Below are 22,312 nucleotides of genomic sequence, written 5' to 3'. Positions count from 1 at the left end.
GGCAAACAGTATGTTGCACTTTCTCTGTCAAAAGCATAGACTGTCTATATAAATGTTAAAGGCTTGGAAAGATTATTAAATCAAAATGAGAGTTAATCATTTTAGATTTTTGTATCATCTCTACTCATTCCTGTCACCCATACTTCCTGATAACATGATCACCCCCTATGTGTGTATGCTTTTCTCCTTACAGGGGAAAAAGGAGAGCAAGGAGTTATGGGCATTCCCGGAGGCTTTGGTTTGAAGGGAGAAAGAGGGCAATCTGGCCTAAAAGGAAACTCTGGACCTACAGGTATATGATACACTTTCACAAAATCTACAGACAGCTCACTCCTTACCAAATGGGAGTTGATGTGTTTTTTTGTCACGGTCATTAGATTATCCTTCTCTGCTACAGGTTTTCGTGGAATACCAGGAAACCAGGGTCCCCTTCCAATTCCAGTAAGAGTCCCAGGAGAGAGAGGCCTCTCAGGACCACAGGGTATCAAAGGACCAGAGGGGGTCAGAGGGGAATCAGGGCCAAAGGGGCCCCCCGGCGATACAGGTAAGTCATTCTAATTAAACATGTGTCGTTGAGCATCGCTTATTGTGGTGTCCGGTTCAGCAACACAAACGTATTCTCTTCCGGTGCAGGTTTCATCGGACCCATCGGGCGGAAGGGCATGCCGGGGATTGGTGGTACACCAGGAACGCCTGGATACCGTGGAGAGTCCGGACAAATGGGTCACCCCGGTCTGGAAGGCAGTGAAGGTATGTCAGGGTTAATACACCTGGATTAAAGGATTTAAAGTATGTGCAGACTTGAGCAGGAACCCAGTTCCCAAGAGGGTTTTCGGGGTTTTATTGTGAAAGTCTGAATAAATAGGCATTGATAGCTTTGAGCTTTGGGCTAGAGAGTTCCTAAACGAGTTCTTAAAGGTCATTATTTTAGATAATTGATACTTTGAGTGAACCTTTGAAATCATTCACATGCATGTACACCTCGTGTTTTCAGATATATCAGTAAAGCCAGAGCTATATGACTTTTTTGTATGACTAATATTTAGCCCATCTTACTGTAAATGGTAATGCATGTATCAAGTCTTTACTGTATGAGTAGAGATTGAACAATATAGGATTTTATAGCGATAAAAACACTTACTATAAACTCCATTGCCGGGATAATTGTGAATACTCTCCTGCGAGGCTTGAGAAAGCTGTCTAGTTCATCATGGTAGAAATGTGAAAAATATAACCTTTTTCAAAAGGAATTAACATATAAGAAATAATCCTTTATTTATGCAGGCTGACTTATGATTCATTAAGACATTATTTAACAGTTTACTGTTGTTTTTATTCAATTAAAAAGGATTTTCACTAGAGAAAGATTTGTCTTATCTGTTATGCAATACAAACACTTTACTTAACAAAAGTGCAAAGCTATTGCAGTGTGTTTTATTGCCTCTTGGGAGTTTTAAGCTTATTTTGATGAAATTATGAATTAAAATTATTGTGGCTCTGAGGAAAATTACACAACATTTTCCAATCGTCTATTGCCTTACTCTGAGCATGAATGAAAGCAAACCAATAATTACATCATTCCTCAATAGGTCACCACGGCAACCCTGGTATCCATGGGTTACCTGGTATGCCGGGCCGCAGCGTCAGCGTGGGATACCTGCTGGTGAAACACAGTCAGACAGAACAGGTGCCCATGTGTCCTGTGGGCATGTCCAAACTGTGGGACGGCTACAGTCTGCTTTACCTCGAGGGCCAGGAGAAGGCCCACAACCAGGACCTCGGTAAGTCTGTGTAAAATCTTTGGGTATTTGAATGTACGTGTTGACTTGTCATCTCTAATCTCTTTTGTGAATGAACATTATTTTGCTACTCCGTTAGACTGGGAGAAAATGTTATCAGTGCATTGTCTACTCTAGACATGTGCCAGTGTGAGTTTGTTACAGTGCAGTCCTGTTAGAAAGGACATTGTGATCCAGTGAACCAGAAGACATTCCTGAGCAGCCGGGCTCATCATGTGCTGGCTGAGTTTCAATTGAAGCAGCCGGGGATCTTACTTTTCAATTTCACATTTACAAGTAGAACTATAGTGGCATTATGGGGGTGAAATAAATGTGATGGTACATGTGATAATATATTATAAATAGACTTAAATTAAAAAGATAAAGGAGGCAGAGAGGAGGCATGACAACTGCTTATTGGAGTTTAACAAGACACTCAAAGAAAGAAACAACGATAAAGCAGAAGTGGCAGGAAAAGAAAGCGAGTAATCAGATGGGTCAGACACAGTGGCACTCTAATGAGATGCTGCTTTGTGGAGGTACATTAAGTCCAGACAAGAATAAACCGTTTCCTGCAATAGTTAGAGGCAATCTTGAAAATATATGTGTATGTAAATGCTTCCTAAAGCTGTTGTTCTGAATCTTTCCTCTTAAGGGACCCCTTTTTTATAATTGAGTAATGACCCCAGAATATGGAGAATTCGTTTATGGTTATTTCATATTGTATTTAATGTGTAACATCTCTCTTATGTTTTTTTTTAACAAGTCAAACACACTAAATTCATTGTTTTCTTCTCCCGGTTAGCTCTGCGTTTGTTTTAAATGTGGATTGTTCTAATGTGAACAAGGCTGTTTAGTAGAGAGGAAAGGCTCTGAATATGTTCAAGTTTTGCCTCGCCCATATCCTGTTACGAGGTTCTTCCAACATTTAAATCAATCATTGACTTTTCATCAATGTAATCAGATTTTGTTTCTAAGTGAATGAACTATGCACGACAGTTAGGACGTGGCTAAAAAGAGAAATCCTTTTTTTTATATTTCTATACAATTGACCGCATTTCACCAAGGCAAGGCAAGTTTATTTATATAGCACTTTTCAACACTTTTCTCAGGTGAAACATTAAAACTATAAAGACTATAAAACTGGGTTAGACCATCAAAACATTATTTCCGATGCGGAAACTCCTTTAAAAAAATAAGGAAGGCCAAGGCAAAAGTTTAAAATGCAACCAAGCGTTTTTTTACTTTTCCCAGAAGAACAACTTTGACTTTTGTTTTTGGAGCTTTTGTGCTCCAGACCAAAGAGCACCTTCACTTGTTTGAGCTCCCAGGAACTCAGGACCTTTTATTTTGCATTGAAACTACTGTCACACCACAAACCATACATTTTCAAAGAAAAAATAAAATTATAACTTCCTATAGCAAATTAACCTAAGTTAGCTAAGGCACCCTTGCTAGGTAGGCTCTATATAATTTGTAAGAAGTTTTAATTATTCTGGTATAATGTAGGGTCGTTTTTGCTGGGTTCTGCCTGATAACTGAAATTACTTAGTCAAGTTATTGATTTTTGAATTATTCTTCTGTACTTGTGGTACTGTTATACTTCATTTTAGCATTTTTCAATATCACATAGTTGTCAGTTGTGGCGAAGTGGTTGCTGTGTTCACTTGTAAGGAAGTTTAAATGTACTCTATTGTGCTTAACCACACGTTATCTCTTATCTCTACCTAACCCTATTTCCTCTCATCATTTTAATCTGTTTTAAGTTTTAACCATATCATGATTATTAAAATTGTTTTCTTATTTATTGTGTTATACACTTTAACTCAAGTTTGTTTATTAAATGTGTGCCTTTTTTAAAGTATAATTAATTTTGTATTGTCCTTCTCAGGTTTGGCTGGCTCCTGCCTCCCACGGTTCAACACCATGCCCTTCCTGTACTGCAACCCTGGAGACCTTTGTTACTATGCCAGCAGGAATGATAAGTCCTACTGGTTGTCGACCACCGCTCCTATTCCCATGATGCCTGTGGTAGAGGGAGAGATTAAACCGTACATCAGCCGCTGCTCAGTATGTGAAGCTCCATCAGTTGCCATCGCAATCCACAGCCAGGACATCACCATCCCTATGTGTCCTGCGGGCTGGCGCAGCATGTGGATCGGCTACTCCTTCCTCATGGTGAGTAGCCAATCTTGATACAACAACACAAGAGGACAATGCACTTCTATTTGGGGTGATCTATTTTCTAAGGATGGGTTCTATTTCTTGGCTTGTGAAAACATCTGTATGATGTATGATGTATTCTTTTGCTTTTGGGAAATTTCATAAAATCTCAGATTAATTATTACAGAATGTAAAACAGAACGCCTTGGTGACAAACTGGGAATGTGGAGAATGAGAGTGTGGGTGTTGGTCAGCTAGAAAGGGAGGGTTTCATGAAATGGCCCCATGTATTGCAATGTCGCAATGACGCAGCGTTTATGAAACTTGACCCTTGCTAGTGGCTAAAAGTCAGGATACTCTGCTGCTTTGATTTGGACCAAAGGTCGCCACTCCTCTCCCTACCCTCCATTGTTCTACAGGTTTTTGTTCGTTGTGTCTGTATTAACCCATCTCAAACAGAACTGTATGTGTTTTTGCAACATAAAGGAATGTTTAAAGTAACTCCTAATCACAAGCAGTGTTATTTGTCGGACAAGGCTGGATACTCGGTAGTTTTAAAGAAAATGTAGTATGAGACAACTGTGTTTGTTGGAAACTGTTTTCTGAATTGATTAGAGGTCTTTAGTATAAAAGGATAGGCAATGTTAGGCTTTTCCATCAAATATATAACTTGTTAGTTGATGAATCCATTGTTGGTGTTGATCGTTAAGTGGATTTGTTGACAAAAATAAAATGTACACAACATCAATATTTAACTTAGATTCTAAATTGTAACATGTAACCAAAATCTCTTGTGTAGATCTGAACTCACACCTGCCTCATTTGTCACCCTCTCACCTTTGTCTCCACAGCACACAGCAGCAGGAAATGAAGGCGGAGGTCAGTCTTTGTCATCGCCCGGCTCTTGCCTGGAGGACTTCCGCACAGCACCGTTCCTTGAGTGTAACGGGGCCAAAGGCACATGCCACTACTTTGCTAACAAGCAGAGCTTCTGGCTAACCTCCATAGATCAGTCGTTCCACACTGAGCCGTCATCAGAGACGCTCAAAGCCGGTCAGCTGCTGTCACGCATCAGCCGCTGCCAGGTCTGCATGAAGAACTTGTGAGAGACGCAACAGCAGCATGGACAGAAAGTATTGGTTGCATTGACAGTGGCCTAGTGTTGTCTCTCTATCTGTGTACTAAACCAAACAAAGGGGGATCTCAAATACTGATTTAGATCAATGTAAATTGGAAACATTCTCCCCGAGCCACAGAGCTCAGATATGCAATGACTCTGCGATGCCCTGAACGCTGAGTGAAATGTCCCGATGTAGATAAAACAGGAGAAGCCCCGTTATGAAGTCAACAGCATTATGGGAAAACAAGTATTTTTATGTTAAATGTGGATTGGTGCTTACTGTTTAACTTATTACCTCAGCTACGATGACTCATTGTTAACAATCAAGAGTAGATCAGAACACTACAGCTGAACCAAAGACGCCCGTGTGAATGCACTGCTTCAGTTTCTCTAGATGTTTGTATTGTTTAGGGTTTACAGCCCACCATAAAGCCACTAACACTGCTTCTTTGCCAATTGAAGAATGTGTCTTGAACAATTGTTGGTTGATACTATCGACAGTATTATCCTGCTTTTATTGCATTTCTTTTCAAAATGTATTTTTATAATACAACAGTGTCTTCAAACTGTTATTCTGTTTTATGTATTTATCAACTATTGCAAAATCATCTATAACTCTTTATTTTTCATACCCCATATGTTCACACAATGCACTGATTATCTTTGTATTTATACCAGCTGAATGAATTTGAAGCCCCTCTTTAAGAGGTTAAATATATATATTATCTAATACTACTCATGTCACACTCATTTTCCTTTATAAATCTACTAACCTGAACTTCCAACAAGACAGACTGCTAACAGCTCGGATCAAAGGTCTGACTGCAGCAAATCCATGCTGCGGTCACTGATCCTGGGTGAGATTAAAGTATTTTACGCAATTTAGAAAGTAGGTCAAATGTTCTACTTCACCAAGAGTTGCAAATAAACAGTTTGTATAAACTGGGAATATACTGACAAACAACTGTATTGGAATATTAGTAATTTCATCATTTCATTGGATTGTAAAGATTAAAGTTGGTTATATTTCTGATTGTGTCCTTTTACTCTCACAATCTGGTCATAGAATGTATATAAAAAGAGCATGGTTGGTTACCCCTTAAGTGATAGATACTTAATGAATCTGGCAGACCAGAAAGGCTGCAAAATACATCTTTATTATGGCAGTAGATCAAAACTAGCCTGTAGGGCTAAATCTGGCGGGTTAACGTGATGGAATGAACTGCTCATGTTAATTGATGCGCATTGTCCCTTGGATAAAAAACAAAAAAAACAATTGCCGTAATCATTTTACAGATGTATTAACTATATACGATCACTGAAAAGTTGAAAATGTGCATATAAAATATAAAGATCAGTAATAATGCTAGTAACAGAGCATAAAGCAAGTGATTGGTGGTAATCTTAAAATACAACTGTAATAAACACAGTGCAACCTGCCCCACACTTAACAATTAGTGCCGTTACATTTGTGACATTCTCAATCTAAAACATTTACAAAAAGCAATGATTGGCATTTATGTGTTATCTGGCCCGAGGCACATCTTTGGGATACAAGTGCGGTTTCAGTCGTTGGGGATGAAGGCTTCAAAGCTTAGTCAAAACGCAGCACAAGTTTATTTCCATTCCTTAAAATGTAAGTGGACACCATCACAGAATCTGTTTGTGTTACCGGGAGGTCATTAATGCTATTAGGTCTCAGTCAAGGCAATTAAGTAGTACCGTCACAGTTTATATTCGGTCCACAGACCAACTTTTGATAGTCTATTGTTAAAAACAAGTCTCTGCTGGGAGCCCTCTCTAGCAGCAGCCGGGTCTGCCCCGCTTGGACCCCCTGCACTCCTCCAGGTCCACTGTGGGGGAATGCTGGTTCTCATTTTTATTTCTCAGGATGGAGGGCAGCACCAGATCAAACAAGGCCTCAAACAGATTGTCCACATTGTAGCCCGTCTTGGCGCTCGTCTCGAAGCACATCTTCTCTGCAGGCAGGCAGCTCTTTTCCTCCAGGCCCTTGTAGCGCAGTATTCTCCCGTAAAGAGCCATTGCATCTTCGGGGGTCACCTGTTTCCCTGGCGTTATCCCCGAGAGGGAAACAGGGGAGGCCGGGGGCATGGGGCAGGCAGACAGAACCTGGGTTTCTGTCCTCTCTTCCCCACAATCCATTCGGTCCTTGGATGCCTCATCTGAGTCCTGGGACAGCTGGGCTCTAGGGTCCGTTAGGTCAGCCTTGTTGCCCACTAAAGCGTAGATGCAGTCGTGGTTAGCGGTGTCAGTCAGGGACAGGAAGCGCTCCTCCAGCTCGGCTAGGCTCTGCCAGTTGGACACGTCGTAGGTGAGGATGACAGCGGCTGCACCTCGGCAGTACATTGATCCCAAACCGTGGAACTGTTCCCGACCTGAGGAGACAGCGAGGTCAACAAATGCTGGCTTCATTTTCAACATGAATCCCTTTAAACATACAAAACTAAAAACAGACTGTGAGAGCAGCACTGCAGGAGGACACACCGCACAGAGCGAAGTTGTGCAAGATAGTCAGCAGGATGAAAACAGAGACAACCTTTGTTGAAAGGGCACGTTGTGTGACTCGATGCTACAGTGGCATCTCTTGGATAATACTAAGATTATTTTGTTGATTGACTGATAACTTTAATTCCTTGTTTTCCGCTGCGACTGTTGGGAAACCCGAAATATATTGTGTTTACTATTATATATGAAGTAAAAGAGCAAAGAAACCAGAGAGTGTTTATCTTTTATTTCATCATTGAAACTGTTTCCGATTATTAGTGCCGGTCGACTAACTGATCAACTAATAATTTCAGCTATAATAGAATCTATGAGTGTATTCATTAAATCAATTTGTCATAAATAGTTTCTTAAATACACTAAAGATCCAAGGCAGGAAGAAATGTATTTCTTACAAACTACTGACTGAAGTGATAAAACTCATTCATTCCTTCTCATGCTTTTGGAAATGACTGTTTATGCAAGTTTGGAAAGGATATGTTGAAGCCTGGGAAGACGGGTAGCCCTGTCATGTGACTTCTAAGAGGAACATGTTTAAGGAAACATGGGGCTTTGAAACTTAACTAAGAACAGGCTTAGTCAGCTGAAAAATAAGCAACAGCATGTTTTAAATGAGCTACCGAGCCAATCCCCCTACAGGTCCTCGTACAACCAGTATTACTCTTTCTGGCCGCCGCTGGGCTCTGAAACAGCAGCCCTAAAATGACTTAGTGCTGATCCTGCATTTTCTACCACAGACTAATTCAAATGCAACACCAACGTCCTGTCAGAGGTCACGGAGTAGGGGAACATAGACAGGAAATGGCTTACTGTGACTTTCCTTATCTCTGTGGCTCACCAGCTCTACTTTTGGCAGTGTGTATTTGCTTTAGATGGATTACTGTAATTCATGTTTATACAATACTGGAATGTTATAAGCTTTTTCATCAGCAGTAACTTGATGACTCACCAAATTATTTTTTCCACAGAAAATATAAATATGTGTATTTAGGATCAAAGATTTATTAAGTCATTGTGATCCTTGGGGCAAATGAAGGAGTGAAGTTCGAGAAAAGCACAAGTTTCAATGTATTCAATATGAGAGCAATATAACGGACTGGTTCTGTGGATAACAAATCCTCCAGGCAAATTAACAGAGTTCTTTATAAAAGGTGTTAACAGGGACAGAGCATAGAGATGACTAATCATGTTTCTGTATAACAGAAGTAATGCTGAAATAAATAGTCAATAAAGGGCATTTGCAACTGAAAATTCGATAATATAAAAACTAATATTTTTTCAGCTTTAATTGAAGTGTCTGTCATGAAGGCCAAATCACATGTAAATAAGTTGTTGTTATTTATCGGGCAGCTATCAAACAAGCTATCTGAAGCAGCTCTTTAAGATGCAAAATGATAAGGTCAAATGTGTTCTGTATACGAGAATTAGCAGTAATGCAGAAGTACATGGATGACTGTGCAGGTTATGATGGTTTAGATTTGTCCAATGTTGAGCAATTTAGGAAAGCAAAGCATACCGTGATTTTTTAACCTCTCTGTTTTTTTGCAAGCAGGGAAAACTGAAGTGACCTATTATATTAACAACATTAAGCTAACTGCACAATAATATAAAAGACCTCCATGAGTTTGTTTTTACCAAGCAGTTGTTTGCATGGTAAATAAGTTTGTGGTGTTTGCTTACTCGTATTTAGAAGGGCGTCAAATGCTCCTTAGCATGTGATAATCAGCTAAAACTGGAACAAACTAGTTATTTCATTGTGAATGCATGTCATTCTTTCCAATTAAAGAATTTATGCTTTATTCTGCATTTTTAACGGAGAATTGTGAGAGATGATAATCACAAATAACCAGAGCCAAAACAGATGTGTTATAAATGATTTTCTCAGATAGTCTTGCCAACTGCCAGAAACTGATGTGTTAAATGTTAATAACAATATGAGTAAATAAGTGTATTCAAAATCAACAATAATGTTGAGTTGTTTAAGACTTTTGTATCTTATATGGTATTTTTTCATTAAGTTTAAACGTTATTTTTTCTTTTAAGATTAAGGCTGAACACAAAGCAACTTGGAGCAAATAACTTTGGGCTAATATCATGTTAATGATTATAGGTTTTCCCAGTAGATTAGTCTACATGTTTATTAAAGAGGTTCAAGGGATCTGTGTGTGACTGTGTATATATTTGGAGATTTATTTTGATGTGCTTTTAAGGGTTGTTTTTCCCCAGATGGTGCAGAGTGTCTGTGCAGACTGGGCTGTCACATGCCTGTGATTGCCTCAGGTGGGGGTCACGCTTTATCAGGTAAACACAGCTCATAAACAGGAGGAATGAGATAAGAGTTTTAAATAAACAGGGGGAAAAGTCGAATAACAAAAACATATTACCAGCAGTGTCCCATATAGAGATGTTGTATGGTCCCCACTGTTTTAGAAAAAAAGCCCCTCCAACAGTGCTGACGGTGTCTTTGAACTTCCTCTCCGTATACCTGTGGAGCAGCGAGGTCTTCCCCACATTCATGTCCCCCAGGAGAACTAGCTTCACGTCGGGCTTCTTCATCTTTGATACCTCGGGCATGGTGCTGCTTCGGTCCCGCTGCAGCGAGGATACTTTTCTTTCTTTCTTTCTTTCTTTCCGTATCGTGAAACAATAGGTCTAGCTCGTAAAATTCAAGTCGCGAATTCCTCTGACAAAAGCCATGTTATGAACGAAAGTTTGTTTAAATATGGGACAGCGCTGCAACCATCAGCGTAGACTCATTTTCAATCTGTTGTCCGAACTTCAAAAAGTAACTGAGGTGAAACAGGAAGTAGGTGAGGAGCTAATGATTCACAGTGAGCGATTTTACCCTGAGCTGTGTCTTTCAGGTTCTACTACTGCTGGCAGGCCGTGAGCTGCCCCAGCAGTCTAGCTCAGCGGTTACCAACCTTTTTCAACTCAGGGCTCAGGGCCCTTCAACGGCCCACATTCAACCATAAACAATACGCAGGCTTAATAAAGTTCCAATTGGTCAATTCAGAAAATGTGACACCTTGTAAATAAAATAAAATCTCAATAATGAAAATGTTTCCACACAAATCATAATGTTTTGCAAATGATTTGGTAGCAAATATTGAATTTACATTTACACCGTTTAATATTTGATTTGGGCTTTTAGATTAAGTCCACACACAGTTAATAAATGCAGCTATTCTTATGGCTAAAATAAATATTTTAAAAAGTCAATCAATGTGTAATCATAATTTAAGGTGTTTGAAGAGTAGATTAAAAATACAATTTATTTTGAAAAATATTATTGAGAAAAAATGAAAGGTTGGCTGAACACGCCATGAAATGGGAAATAATTAGCTCTAACGAAGAGTGGGATTAAAGGTAGGGTAGGTAAGAATGGAGAAACCAGCTCGAGTGCGCTAGAATTTGAAAGTATGCAACGGAAAAAAATCTGCCCCTTCCTTCAGCCCCTCCTCCAACACACACGAACGCGCACATGACCAATGAGGGCACGAGATAAGTTTGTGCACGAGATGGAAGGCTGACAGGCAGGTAGGCCATCCAATTATCTGCCCGGGCCGGCTCAGATGATTGGTCGTGCTTTTTACAGCGCCACAGCTTCCACAGATTAAATCTTGTGTATTTATTGTCAAAGCATTTAATTTATTCATTGCTATCGGGATGTTAAGAGCATTCCATGGAATATAACAAAAAGTGTTTCTGAAGTGAATTGCCTACCCTACCTTTAAAGCAGTGGTTCCCAAAGTGGGGGACGCGCCCCCCCTGGGGGCCGCAGAGGCATGACAGGGGGGGCGCGAGAGACCAGGAGGAAAAATGGTTATAGAAAAAATAATAAAAAAGATTAAAATAAAAATCATTTATTTGAAAAAGTATTGATTCGAAAATAATATGATACAGTACAGTAATATTACGTCTGGGTCTCTGTGTTTCATTCAAGCTCGGCTCTGTGTGTGTGTGGAACGAGCCATTTTGTGCGTGCGCGAGTGAATGAGAGAGAGAGAGCGCACCAGTACCGGAGATCGTTGTTGTTAGCTTCTGGTGCTAGCAAGCTACGCTAACGGATATAAGGAGTTTTTTCAACAACAAAGTGGAGGAGAGTCCTCTCCTGTCAGACTGAGAAACTCAGTGAGCTAAAGGACTCTCTCAGTGTTATCTCAGTGGGTCTCAAACGTTCTGGTCACCATTAATGTAAACAATTATTTCAGAGGCACACGTTTATATGATCATTATAGTTATACAAAAATAAGAGAATAAACGAAAAACACGTATGAAATACTATATGACAGTAAAAAAAGAATAAAGTTTGAAAGGGTGATTTGTAAAATATCCATAAAGAAAAAGTAAATCTGTTTACAGTTCTGTTTCAAATGGGTGTTGAGAGATGTATCCATAGATCTCTTCATTTTGCTCTCAAAGTGCACCAGATTGATGTATTTAACTTAAATATTTAAAAATAAATCTTCTCGAGGGGAGCTTGCCCCCGGACCCCCCTATGTGAGGTCCACACACCACCTATAAAAATAGCGCTTTACCCCTGCTTACACCTATATGCCGTGAGCTGATTATCGAGCCTTCATTGTAACAGTTGCAGTAGAAAATTCCACTGTAGCGACCGGTACATTAATGGGAAACCTTAAATGTTTGAGCACCCTCTATGAAACGTCAAGCTACCCCACAGCACCCCCAAAATAAATCTCTGGCGCCGCCACTGAGCCTGACTTGTGTTGGGGGGGCCGTACTTTTTTTTTTCTCCAAAGGGGGAGCCTGACAGAAAAAGTTTGAGAACCACTGCTTTAAAGGAACAATAAATATGCTTGCCATGTTGTGTTTTTGGTGGTAGTTGGTTGTCAACCTATTTTTGTTTGTGAAATGTTGAAGTGGTCCTATGACTGTATCTTTATTTCTTCTGTTTTTGTTTTGTTGTTGTCTGAGATGGGAATGTAATCTCCTATTAGTTATTTGTATGTCCATGTTTGTGTCTTTAGCCTGTACAAAATAAAAATAAATATAAAAAATGAAGAAATTATTTGTTAGCCCACTTGCAATGCCTTCGCGGACCACTAGGGGGACGCAGCCCACAGGTTGGGAACCGCTGCTGATTTCGTTTTTTAATAAAACAATTTAAAAGCCAAACAAAAAAAAACAAAGATCAATCAGATCAAGACAAAATATATAATACTAAATGATGTGGAGTTTTGGGGGATTTTCTTTTCATCTAATATTTTAAAATGGAAATAACTTTGACCCATATTGTTAAATATTCCTGCGACATTACAAGTTGTCATTATATAACATTTTAATCACCTTTTTAGAAAAAACGGCTTTGCAGCAGCGCATGCCATAATGCATAAGCACAAGCTCCTGTTTTGATTCAGGCCTACTGACCTTAGTTTCACCCGTTTCACCGCATTATTAGTAAATATTTTGAAACCATTATGAAAACTTCTTATAAAAAAAGGAACTTGAACCCCTAGAAAGATTCCCAGAGTCAACAATAGGTTGTTGCATAACAATATGCATGTATCCAGTTGAATGTAGTTAACAAGATAGTGTAGGAGTATATACATATAATTGAAAATGACAGTAAAGCTTAAGGTAAACTTTGAAATTAGAGTACAAGCAGTTGATTACAGGGAGGCTGTCTTTCCAAATAAATGCTATTTGGGCTCTCCAGGTTAAATGACGCAGTAAGGAATTTTACAGAGAACAATTTGAGAGGGATTTTAATTTCTACCTTCAATGCCAAACTCAGGGCAAAACTACACGTATTAGTCGTGCCTGATTTGTCACGTTGTATCACCTTTAAATCCATGGGACGATCCCGTGGGTGGTGGAGTTATAGTTTTCGCACTCGAGCTTAGTCTATGTCTTTACCATGGCAGACATTCTTCAATGGAGATAAATCTGGTCTGTGGACAAAGTAGAGGTATGTTACTCTTAAAAGCAAGCCAAAAATACTTTTCCACTGGAGAAATCTAAATAAAGCAATAACATTTAGTGACAGTAGGTCACATTTTATTCTTTAAAACTGATGTATTAGACATATATGTTCAATTTAAATGACTAAAGATTTTAAATCAACTCCACAGTTTCAGCCTCTCATATGCTGCGTTCAAGTACTGTCGTAAATATCGCAAGACCGTGCCATGCTTCATCCCTTTATGCCAGTGTTTCTATGCTAAGCATTGGACAATAAATGTAACAGCAATTTGTAGTTTAAGTAAGATTGAATTGTATGTGTTATGATTATTTCTAAACTTCAGGAAACATTTGTATGTTTTAGTATGTGGTTTTAAAGGTGTTTTTTCTCAAATAGTTTTTTCTCAAATTGTTTCTTTTTGTTAAGTGCAACATTTAATAGCCACATTCCAAGCAAATAAATACAGAGACAATGAATATTGTTTATCTAAACATATATTATACTATTATAAAACAAGCCAAATGTACAGGCCTGCTATTGAACAGATTCAACATAACACAACACAAAATAAATAAAGTGATAAAAGTGTTTTTTTTAAATTGTAGTTAGTATTATATTATTGGAGCATCAATTCCCTCAAAGCTCCAACCAGCATCATATAGCGGCCATCAGAAGAAGTGCAGTTTGGCTGAGCTGCTCAGCTGTGTGGGCTACAGCTGACTTTTGACAGATTTCAGCCTATTTCAATATAGGATTGTCCGAGGCGTCTTTAAAGGCATCGTTTCCTCCTGTACTACAGGACTGAGTGGAGCCTCATGATCAGGATACTTTGTGTAAAGCTGAGACGCAGCTCCAGTTTAGGTAAGAAGAACTGTTTACAACCAGGGGGTGAAGAATGACAACAACATGCCGCAAGAGGTTCAGATGCTCGCCTTTTGCTTTATCTCAGTTGCTCTGTCGCTTTTCGTCACATTGGTCTGTTTGAACGAGAAAGGTAAAGTGAATGAAAAGTGTGACATTTTATCGCACCGCCCAGTTAGCTGTGATGCTAGTTTAGCTAGCAGCCTTTAATCTTAGTGGTGCCTTTCCTCCATGTTGGTAATGACAAGCTTTTGGTAGCTCTAGGACCCCGCAGACACCTTACAGAGGCAGAAAAAAGGGAAGTTATAACCAGAGTGCTGATCACAGGTCAGTTTTTCTCCCGCTAATAAAAGATGAGATTGTGAAAAGGGCTTTGGACACCGATCCCCGGTCAGCTCCTCCCAAAGTACTTAGCTACGCATTTCCTAACGACGTAAAAGGATAAACATAGAAAGCTATGCCTTAGCTAGCAAACAAAGAGTTGATTTGACAATAGATTGTAATAGTTAGCAAAATTAAAACAATTATTAATATCCTTACAAGTCCTTCTAAGCTATTTTAATGGCCAGTTGTTGCTGTTTGGGATAGCGTCGCTCCTCGGCTTTGATGCCAAGATCCAGACGCCCATTACAATCCGCAGAGTCAACATCTCCATTCAACTCCTGGGGCTGCAGGTTGCTCTGTAAGCACGCCTGTCTAGATCCGCTATGCAAGTGAACACAACGCGGGGCTTCTTGTGGTCGGACGTAGAGACGAGGACCTTGTTGAACATCTGGGGGGAGCAGGACATCCAGGCGGCGCTAGATGGGAACTTCCGAAACAGCTTCGTGTACCGCGACGTCTCCCGGAGGCTGGGGGCCACGGGGTTTGAGAGGACACCGGAGCAATGCAGGGTGCGGATCAAAAGCCTCAAGAGACAGTACTTGTTGGCAAAGGAAGGCAATCTACGGAACAACGGGCAGTATCATAAGATCTGTAAGTTTTATGACACCATGGAGAGGATTTTGAGCAACCGGCCTGCTCTTGACCCTCAGGAGTTCATAGACAGTGTGGCGGGGGGAGAGGAGGCCGGGGAGGGCCTGGAGGAGGAGGATGCAGAGGATGCTCAGGATGCTCAGGATGCTTACTCAGAGAGCACAGGGGAGTGTCCTTACCCTGCAGAGACTGAAGTGAAGCTGGAATATCCTACTATTCCCATCCCAATTCCGGTTAAAGTGACAGTGGGCATAAACAGTAAGTCCTCCTTCCTATTCCACATGTATCTATTTCTAATACTTTGATGATTTAATTGTATGTGCTCAAAGATGCCTCAAACATTGTATTGCCCCTCTCTTCTTCAGGTACTTCAGTGAGACCACATAACAGCAGCCAGCTGGCCAGCAACTTGTCAGCCAGGATACCTAAACGGCCAAGGAAGCGGCGCACAAATTTCCCCATGGAAAAACTAATGGAGCAGTTCCTGGAGCAGAGCGTCCATGCTGAGGACAACTTCTACCGAATGGAGGAGCAGCGCTTGCAGGCAGAAGACACCCGAAGAGAAACTGAACACACCAGGGAGCTGCACATGCTTCAGATGCTTGGACAGATGTTCTCCAGCATCTCCTCCACCAGAGCTGGATCTGCAGCAGAACCCCCCAAAACAGCTCCTCCTGCCCGTGCTCCAGTGTTCTCCAGTGCCTCTCCATCATGTAAACAAGGCCAGTCCGGTCACTTCAGACGCCCTTCAGCCCAGACAGACTGTTGCGCCCCAAAAAGTCAACTGTTGAACCCAGATCCACAGCCAATAGGTATTAGTTTAGCTGTCGTGTGCAGCCTCGAGGGGGAATTAAAAGGCAAATCAGCTTCAATGTGAAGGCTCCATGAAGGAACTGTCACCACAGTACACGTTTTGTTTTTATGTTAGGTGGTTTGTTAATTGATCTTGTTTTTCAGTATATTGCTATTTGTGTATTTTTGTCATCTTTAGTCTGTTATCCCACACTTTAAAACAATCACTTTGTTTATTCCCTCAGTGTTTGAACGCTACTACAGTTCGGGATCTACGTCACACAGAGGCATGGATGAGGACTTCCTCTCACTAGTAAAGAGCATCGTCCCTCCACTGACATCGAAAAAGCACAAGGGACAAGATGGACGTATTGGGATCATTGGAGGATGCCAAGAGTATGAAACACAACTCGTTCTCAACACAAACATCCTTCACCAAACACAGTTGAGGTTGTTTGTTCTTTAATACATTTGCTCTAATTATTTTCATCTCCACCCTCTAAAGCTACACTGGAGCACCGTACTTTGCCGCCATCTCAGCATTGAAAGCGGTATGTAATAACGATGAGACAATGATCATTAATATTACCCAGCATGACATATAAGACAGTTAAAGTGTAGTCCTGGTGCAGTGACAGTCCCTTTTATTTTTCTCCAGGGGGCTGACTTGTCTCATGTGTTCTGCACCAAAGATGCTGCTACTGTCATCAAATCATTCAGCCCTGAACTTATAGTTCATCCTGTCCTGTAAGTAACGATCCACAGGGACCAATTATTCTCTGAATGTCCTCTAATAACCTGTTCACTAGAACACCCCTCTGTATAATGTAATACAGTCCTCAACACCAACAAATGTTTTTAATACACTGGCAACTTTATTATGCCTGTATACTTAATATAAACGTGCCAAAAGTAATATGTTGTAATAGAAGTGTAGTGCAAGTACCATATCCCAAACAGTAACCCAGAACAACTACAGTATGTGAACATCCTGCATGCAATTTATTTGAGAATCAGAGGCATGTACACATCTTTCTTTCCAACTACTGGCCATCACCTGTGTATGTTATAAAGTAGTAGCATCTCTAGTAGAAAAAGTTTGGATTATGTATGTGCAAGTTAAGGCATAAAAGAATATGGCTTTTGGAAAAAAGAGCAATACCATGTTGGGTCAAAAGTAGTGTATTTAAACAAATCTAATGTGTCTGTGTGTGTATCAAGGGACAGCCCTAATGCAGTGGAAGAGATAGACAAATGGCTTCCGAGACTTCACGCCCTGGTGGTGGGACCAGGTCTAGGGAGAGAAGAAGCATTACTGAAAACAGCCAAGGCACGTGGAATATATTCACTCCCTCCTGCACTTACACAGTCTCTTGGAACAGATGCTTGTGCATAAACACAAAACTGTACTAACATTAGATTTTTCACATTTGAAACAACTCCTCTCTGTGGACACATCTGCACTGATGCTAAGGAGACTCTTAAAGACAGTTAAATCCATCAGTACCTTATTGGCAAACGTGTATACAATTTAAACTACATATATTTTATATAAATTGGGTAATTCTACTGTCGAGTTGTTACCCAACTTTGCCAAGAATGATCAAACAAGTTGATTTGTATATACAGATTTTCTTTGGTGTAGCCTGAGAGAACTGTACAGTGTGTTTCTTTAACCTAAGTCTTGTTGTTCTTTGCATATTTGCTTCTAAATTATCTCAAAAATAACTATCTTTTCCCTGTCTTTTAGGAGGTGATAGAGAAGTCTAAAACAAGAGATATCCCAATCATCATAGATGCAGTAAGTCTCAAAATCAAGCTGTTTGTTGAACAGATGGGATTTTATTCGCAGAGCTGTACAAAGAACAATGAGTCTGTTTTGTTATTATATTTGTTTATTTCCAACAGGATGGATTATGGCTAGTTACACAGCAACCATCTGTTATTCACGGGTACCACAAAGGCATCCTCACACCTAACTTCATGGAGTTCACTCGACTGTATGAGGCGCTGGTGGGTCTTCTTCCGCAGAGCTGATTTAGACACCAAATAATGGCATATAACACATTATTCTGTGTTAATGTACGCATGTGTGTGTTTGCTGTCTCAGCACCACGAGCCCATGGACATCAGTGATCGTCAGCGCAGCGTCACTCAGCTCAGTGTTGCCATGGGCAATATCACTATGGTGCTAAAAGGAGAACAGGATCTCATTACAGATGGCGGTAAAGGTAAGTGTCAAGATTTCTCCCAATATGAAAACAATATTTAGGAGACACTCTTTCCAGCTGGTCTATCACCCTTTGCAATGTTACTCTGGAGACATGTGGTGACTTCCTGACTTTGTTTTCAGTGATCACGTGCAGTGTGGAGGGCAGTGGGAGAAGATGTGGTGGACAGGGGGACGTTCTCTCTGGATCTCTGGGAGTGTTTGCACACTGGGCCCATGCTGCCTCTGCAGCTGGAGTCGGCAGAAGGTGAGGGCATGATTGGCTGCTTGTACATCTTGTTTTAATTGTAGTATATAGCTCCTTTTGTTAAGGACCATACCAAGTGTTCTTATTTTCAAACAATACTTACAAAAAGCATACCATTTTAAATATATGAACTATTTAAAAAACATTATGTACGTTTCAGGATAAATGATATACCTTTACAGCCCCCATTGATTTGTTTGCATTGAAAACTCAAATTGCAGAGTTCAAACTTGTGTGAGTTGTAATTCATCAAACTTAATATAGGGTTAATTTTGGTTTTATATATTGTAAAGTCAAAGTCAACTTTATTGTCAATTTTTCTGTGTGTTTGTACAGACAGAGAGATCGAAATAACGTTTCCAACAATCCTGAATACAAAATACAACAATACAAATATGTATAAATATGTATATCCTCTATATATATATATATATATATATATATATATATATATATATATAGATGTCCACCACATCTTCTCCCACTGCCCTCCACACTGCACGTGATCATCATATGTGTAAATGTGTGTTGATTGTGTATATAGATACACAATCAACACAAATTTACACATATGCACACATTAAGATAAAACACAGCAATCAATATAAAATAACGGTCACTTCAATATGTTAGGGAATGTACATAGTGTAAGATTATCCATAGCAGCGTAAAAAAGTGTCTGGTGCTGGAATTGAGTGTCTGAGTGTGTGGGGAGTTATAGTCCAGTGGGGGAGAGGGGGGAGAGGGGAGAGAGTTCAGCCTCCTGACAGCCAGAGGCCTGTACTACAAAGCCAGATTTTCGCTAAGCGAGCTAACTTCAGGGAAAACTCTGGGTTTCCGGTCCTACGACGCTGGTTCACTTCTTAGCGGGCTAGATCGCCATGGTAACTTATGCTGAGCGGCTAACCTGGGGGGTATACTACGAATCTAGTTCAACCTATCCTGGATATGTTTTGAGTTATCCGGTTGACTTAATCCAAAACAAAGCCGCTCTCGCTAAACTGTCCTACAACGCTGGCTATCAACTCGTTCGCTCAAGCCAGCCGTGTTCTATCTAGTTAGGTGCGCGTTCAAATCAAAGGGGTGGTGGAGCATTCGACCAATCACAAACATGGAGAAGCGTACTGACAGCGCAGCGTCATACTTCCTGAATGAAAAGTCAACTATAATATTAGTCAAATATGAAGAAGTTAAACTTTAAACATCCATGACTTAAACACTTTATCCAGGATAAAAGCCACATAGCTGCACCTGCAAGGTGAATACAGCTGGTAAAAGAAAGAGTGTTTGAATGCGTACATTAACAGGTTTATGATATCACTGCGAGTGGATCTGACTTGAATTACATTTGACTCGAGTGCTTCGTCAACTTAATGTGTTGCTTAAAATAATACTTCTGCATACAGTATGTGACACTGTGAGTGTTGCACAGCCAGATACGGCTCAGCTGACTCAGATAAGGAAATATATGATATATTATGATGTGATATGATGTGATATGAATGATAATGGGACACATCGACGTCTGCACTCACAGTGCCGCGGACTGTAGGCAACGTAATGTTACTTTGATCCGGTTACTTATGTTGTGGCAGATATTTAATTAAGCTTTCTTAACATAATAGTATAATAGTCAGATTGCTCTGAAGATGGGAGGTGATGTTCTATTCATTTTCACGTTCACACAGTCGGTGATTTTGGCCGGCCGTCTTTCCAGCAACGGCAGTTTAAACTGTATTTCCTCCGCACACTGAGCTCTGATTGGTCAGCAGGCGTGGTGCTTTCGCTGAGTTGATCTCTTATCCTGGAACCTATCCTGCTTCGGAGCACAGACTAGGTTCCAGGATAAGTCACCATGGAGATCTAGCCCGCTAAAAAGTGAACCAGCTTCTTAGTACCGGAAATCCCAGAAGTCATCTTGCTAAACGAAAATCCTGCTTCGTAGTATACCCCCCTGGTCCGGAGCAGGTTAGGTTGTAGGTTAAGAGCTCAACTCAGTGAAAGCACTGCCTGCTGACCAATCAGATCTCCGTGTGCGGAGTTTAAAGCGATCAAGTCATATTACAGGAGAAAGGAAATACAGTTTAAACTGCCGTTGCAGGAAAGACGGCCGGCAAAAATCACCGACTGTGTGAACGTGAACATTAATAGAATATCACCTCCCATCTTCAGAGCAATCTGACTATTATAACATCATTCATCTTTATTCATATCACATCATAATGTATCATATATTTCCTTATCTGAGTCAGCTTCTTGAGCCGTATCTGGCTGTGCAACACTCAGTGTCAAATACTGTATGCAGAAGTATTATTTTAAGCAACACATTAAGTTGACGAAGCACTCGAGTCAAATATAATTCAAGTCAGATCCACTTGCAGTGATATCATAAACCTGTTAATGTACGCATTCAAACACTTTTTCTTTTACCAGCTGTATTCACCTTGCAGGTGCAGCTATGTGACTTTTATCCTGGATAAAGTGTTTAAGTCATGGATGTTTAAGGTTTAATGTCTTCATATTTGACTAATATTATAGTTGACTTTTCATTCAGGAAGTATGACGCTGCACTGTCAGTATGCTTGTCCATGTTTGTGATTGGTCGAATGCTCCAAATACCACCCCTTTTATGTGAACGTGCACCTAACTAGATAGGGCAAAGCTGGCTTGAGTTAACGAGTAGATAACCAGCGTCGTAGGACAGTTTAGCGAAAGCGCGTTTGTTTTGGATTAGGTAAGCCGGGTAACTCAAACATATCCAGGATAGGTTGAACCGGCTTCGTAGTACAGGCCTCTGGTGTAAAAAACTAAACTTGTAAAGCTAATACAATTATGTATCTTAATATGATTAAAAACGATTGTAAATTATACACCATGGTAAAAAACTGTAGTGGGTTTTTTCCAATATACTCTAGTTTGTCATAGATACATATGAAAGTAATCTCTTACTTGCAGCCCTCATGTATTCTTATTTTCACTTGATAGTGCATTTTCAAAGTTAAACCACCAGTATGCTATTTTGACTTGTAGTATTGTATGAACAAACACATGTTAAGTATATGTCTCCTTGTTTCCTAATCCATTATTTTTGTTATTATTTCTCCAGTGCGAATCCATCAATGGTTGCAGCATTCGGGGCCTGTTCTCTAACAAGACAGTGCAACAACCAAGCGTTCCAGCGACATGGCCGCTCCACCACCACAACGGACATGATCCAGGAGATTGGTTCAGCCTTCAAAAAGCTATTTGAAAGCTGAAAGAATCACATTTATATCAAAACTGTTGTTTTAAACACTATACATACATACATACTAAGTTTTGCATTCTTGAAGCCGTAATATAGCCTGTTGGTGGTTGGTGGGCCACTGAAAAATGTTTTAATGTTAAATTTGAATTATCACATTTGAAACGAATAAATACACACTGACTTGTTTTAAGTGTTTTAAATGAAGCCTAACAAACACTGTCTTTCATTTGATCATTAATAAATTCACCAAATATGAGGTAGATACATTTTTCCCAACCCACCAAATAAACTGAGATGGTAAGATAAATGGGGCCACTGTAAAAAAAACCTGTTTGAATTTTGAAATAAATTATAAATCAAATTTTGTTGGAGTTACTTTTAACCAAGTTCTTGAAAATCATTATGGTAACGTCCCTTTGTGGCCATAGAGGGCAATATTGACTTGGA

General features: G+C 40.0%; 3 protein-coding genes across 3 annotated transcripts in view; 2 read left to right on the top strand and 1 right to left on the bottom strand.

The window, feature by feature from the left end:
* The window catches only part of col4a2 (collagen, type IV, alpha 2), a gene marked incomplete at its 5' end in the record, with an annotated part of 40,485 nt that extends 34,391 nt beyond the window's left edge, over window positions 1-6,094 (top strand). The window contains 6 exons of the mRNA XM_079665776.1: window positions 194-292; window positions 398-544; window positions 634-750; window positions 1,590-1,781; window positions 3,670-3,956; window positions 4,793-6,094. Coding sequence (XP_079521902.1) covers window positions 194-292; window positions 398-544; window positions 634-750; window positions 1,590-1,781; window positions 3,670-3,956; window positions 4,793-5,047 — 1,097 coding nt within the window. The 3' untranslated portion in view covers window positions 5,048-6,094. The remainder of the gene's footprint in view (window positions 1-193; window positions 293-397; window positions 545-633; window positions 751-1,589; window positions 1,782-3,669; window positions 3,957-4,792) is intronic.
* A 103-nt stretch (window positions 6,095-6,197) lies between these two features.
* rab20 (RAB20, member RAS oncogene family) lies at window positions 6,198-10,511 on the bottom strand. Its single transcript, XM_079667231.1, has 2 exons — window positions 9,969-10,511; window positions 6,198-7,457 (listed from the first exon to the last, which is right to left on the bottom strand). The coding sequence occupies exons 1-2, from the start codon at window positions 10,156-10,158 to the stop codon at window positions 6,862-6,864; spliced, it is 786 nt and encodes a 261-aa protein (XP_079523357.1). The 5' UTR covers window positions 10,159-10,511; the 3' UTR covers window positions 6,198-6,861.
* Window positions 10,512-14,515: 4,004 nt separating this feature from the next.
* naxd (NAD(P)HX dehydratase) lies at window positions 14,516-22,226 on the top strand. The gene is made up of 11 exons (XM_079667230.1): window positions 14,516-15,607; window positions 15,715-16,161; window positions 16,387-16,537; window positions 16,647-16,692; window positions 16,800-16,888; window positions 17,363-17,471; window positions 17,892-17,942; window positions 18,050-18,154; window positions 18,252-18,372; window positions 18,495-18,618; window positions 21,725-22,226. The coding sequence occupies exons 1-11, from the start codon at window positions 15,082-15,084 to the stop codon at window positions 21,873-21,875; spliced, it is 1,920 nt and encodes a 639-aa protein (XP_079523356.1). The 5' UTR covers window positions 14,516-15,081; the 3' UTR covers window positions 21,876-22,226.
* The last annotated feature ends 86 nt before the right edge of the window (window positions 22,227-22,312 follow it).

This window comes from Notothenia rossii (assembly GCF_949606895.1).
Source record: "Notothenia rossii genome assembly, chromosome: 2".
Classification (NCBI taxonomy): domain Eukaryota; kingdom Metazoa; phylum Chordata; class Actinopteri; order Perciformes; family Nototheniidae; genus Notothenia; species Notothenia rossii.
This window is presented reverse-complemented; position numbering and strand designations above follow the sequence as displayed.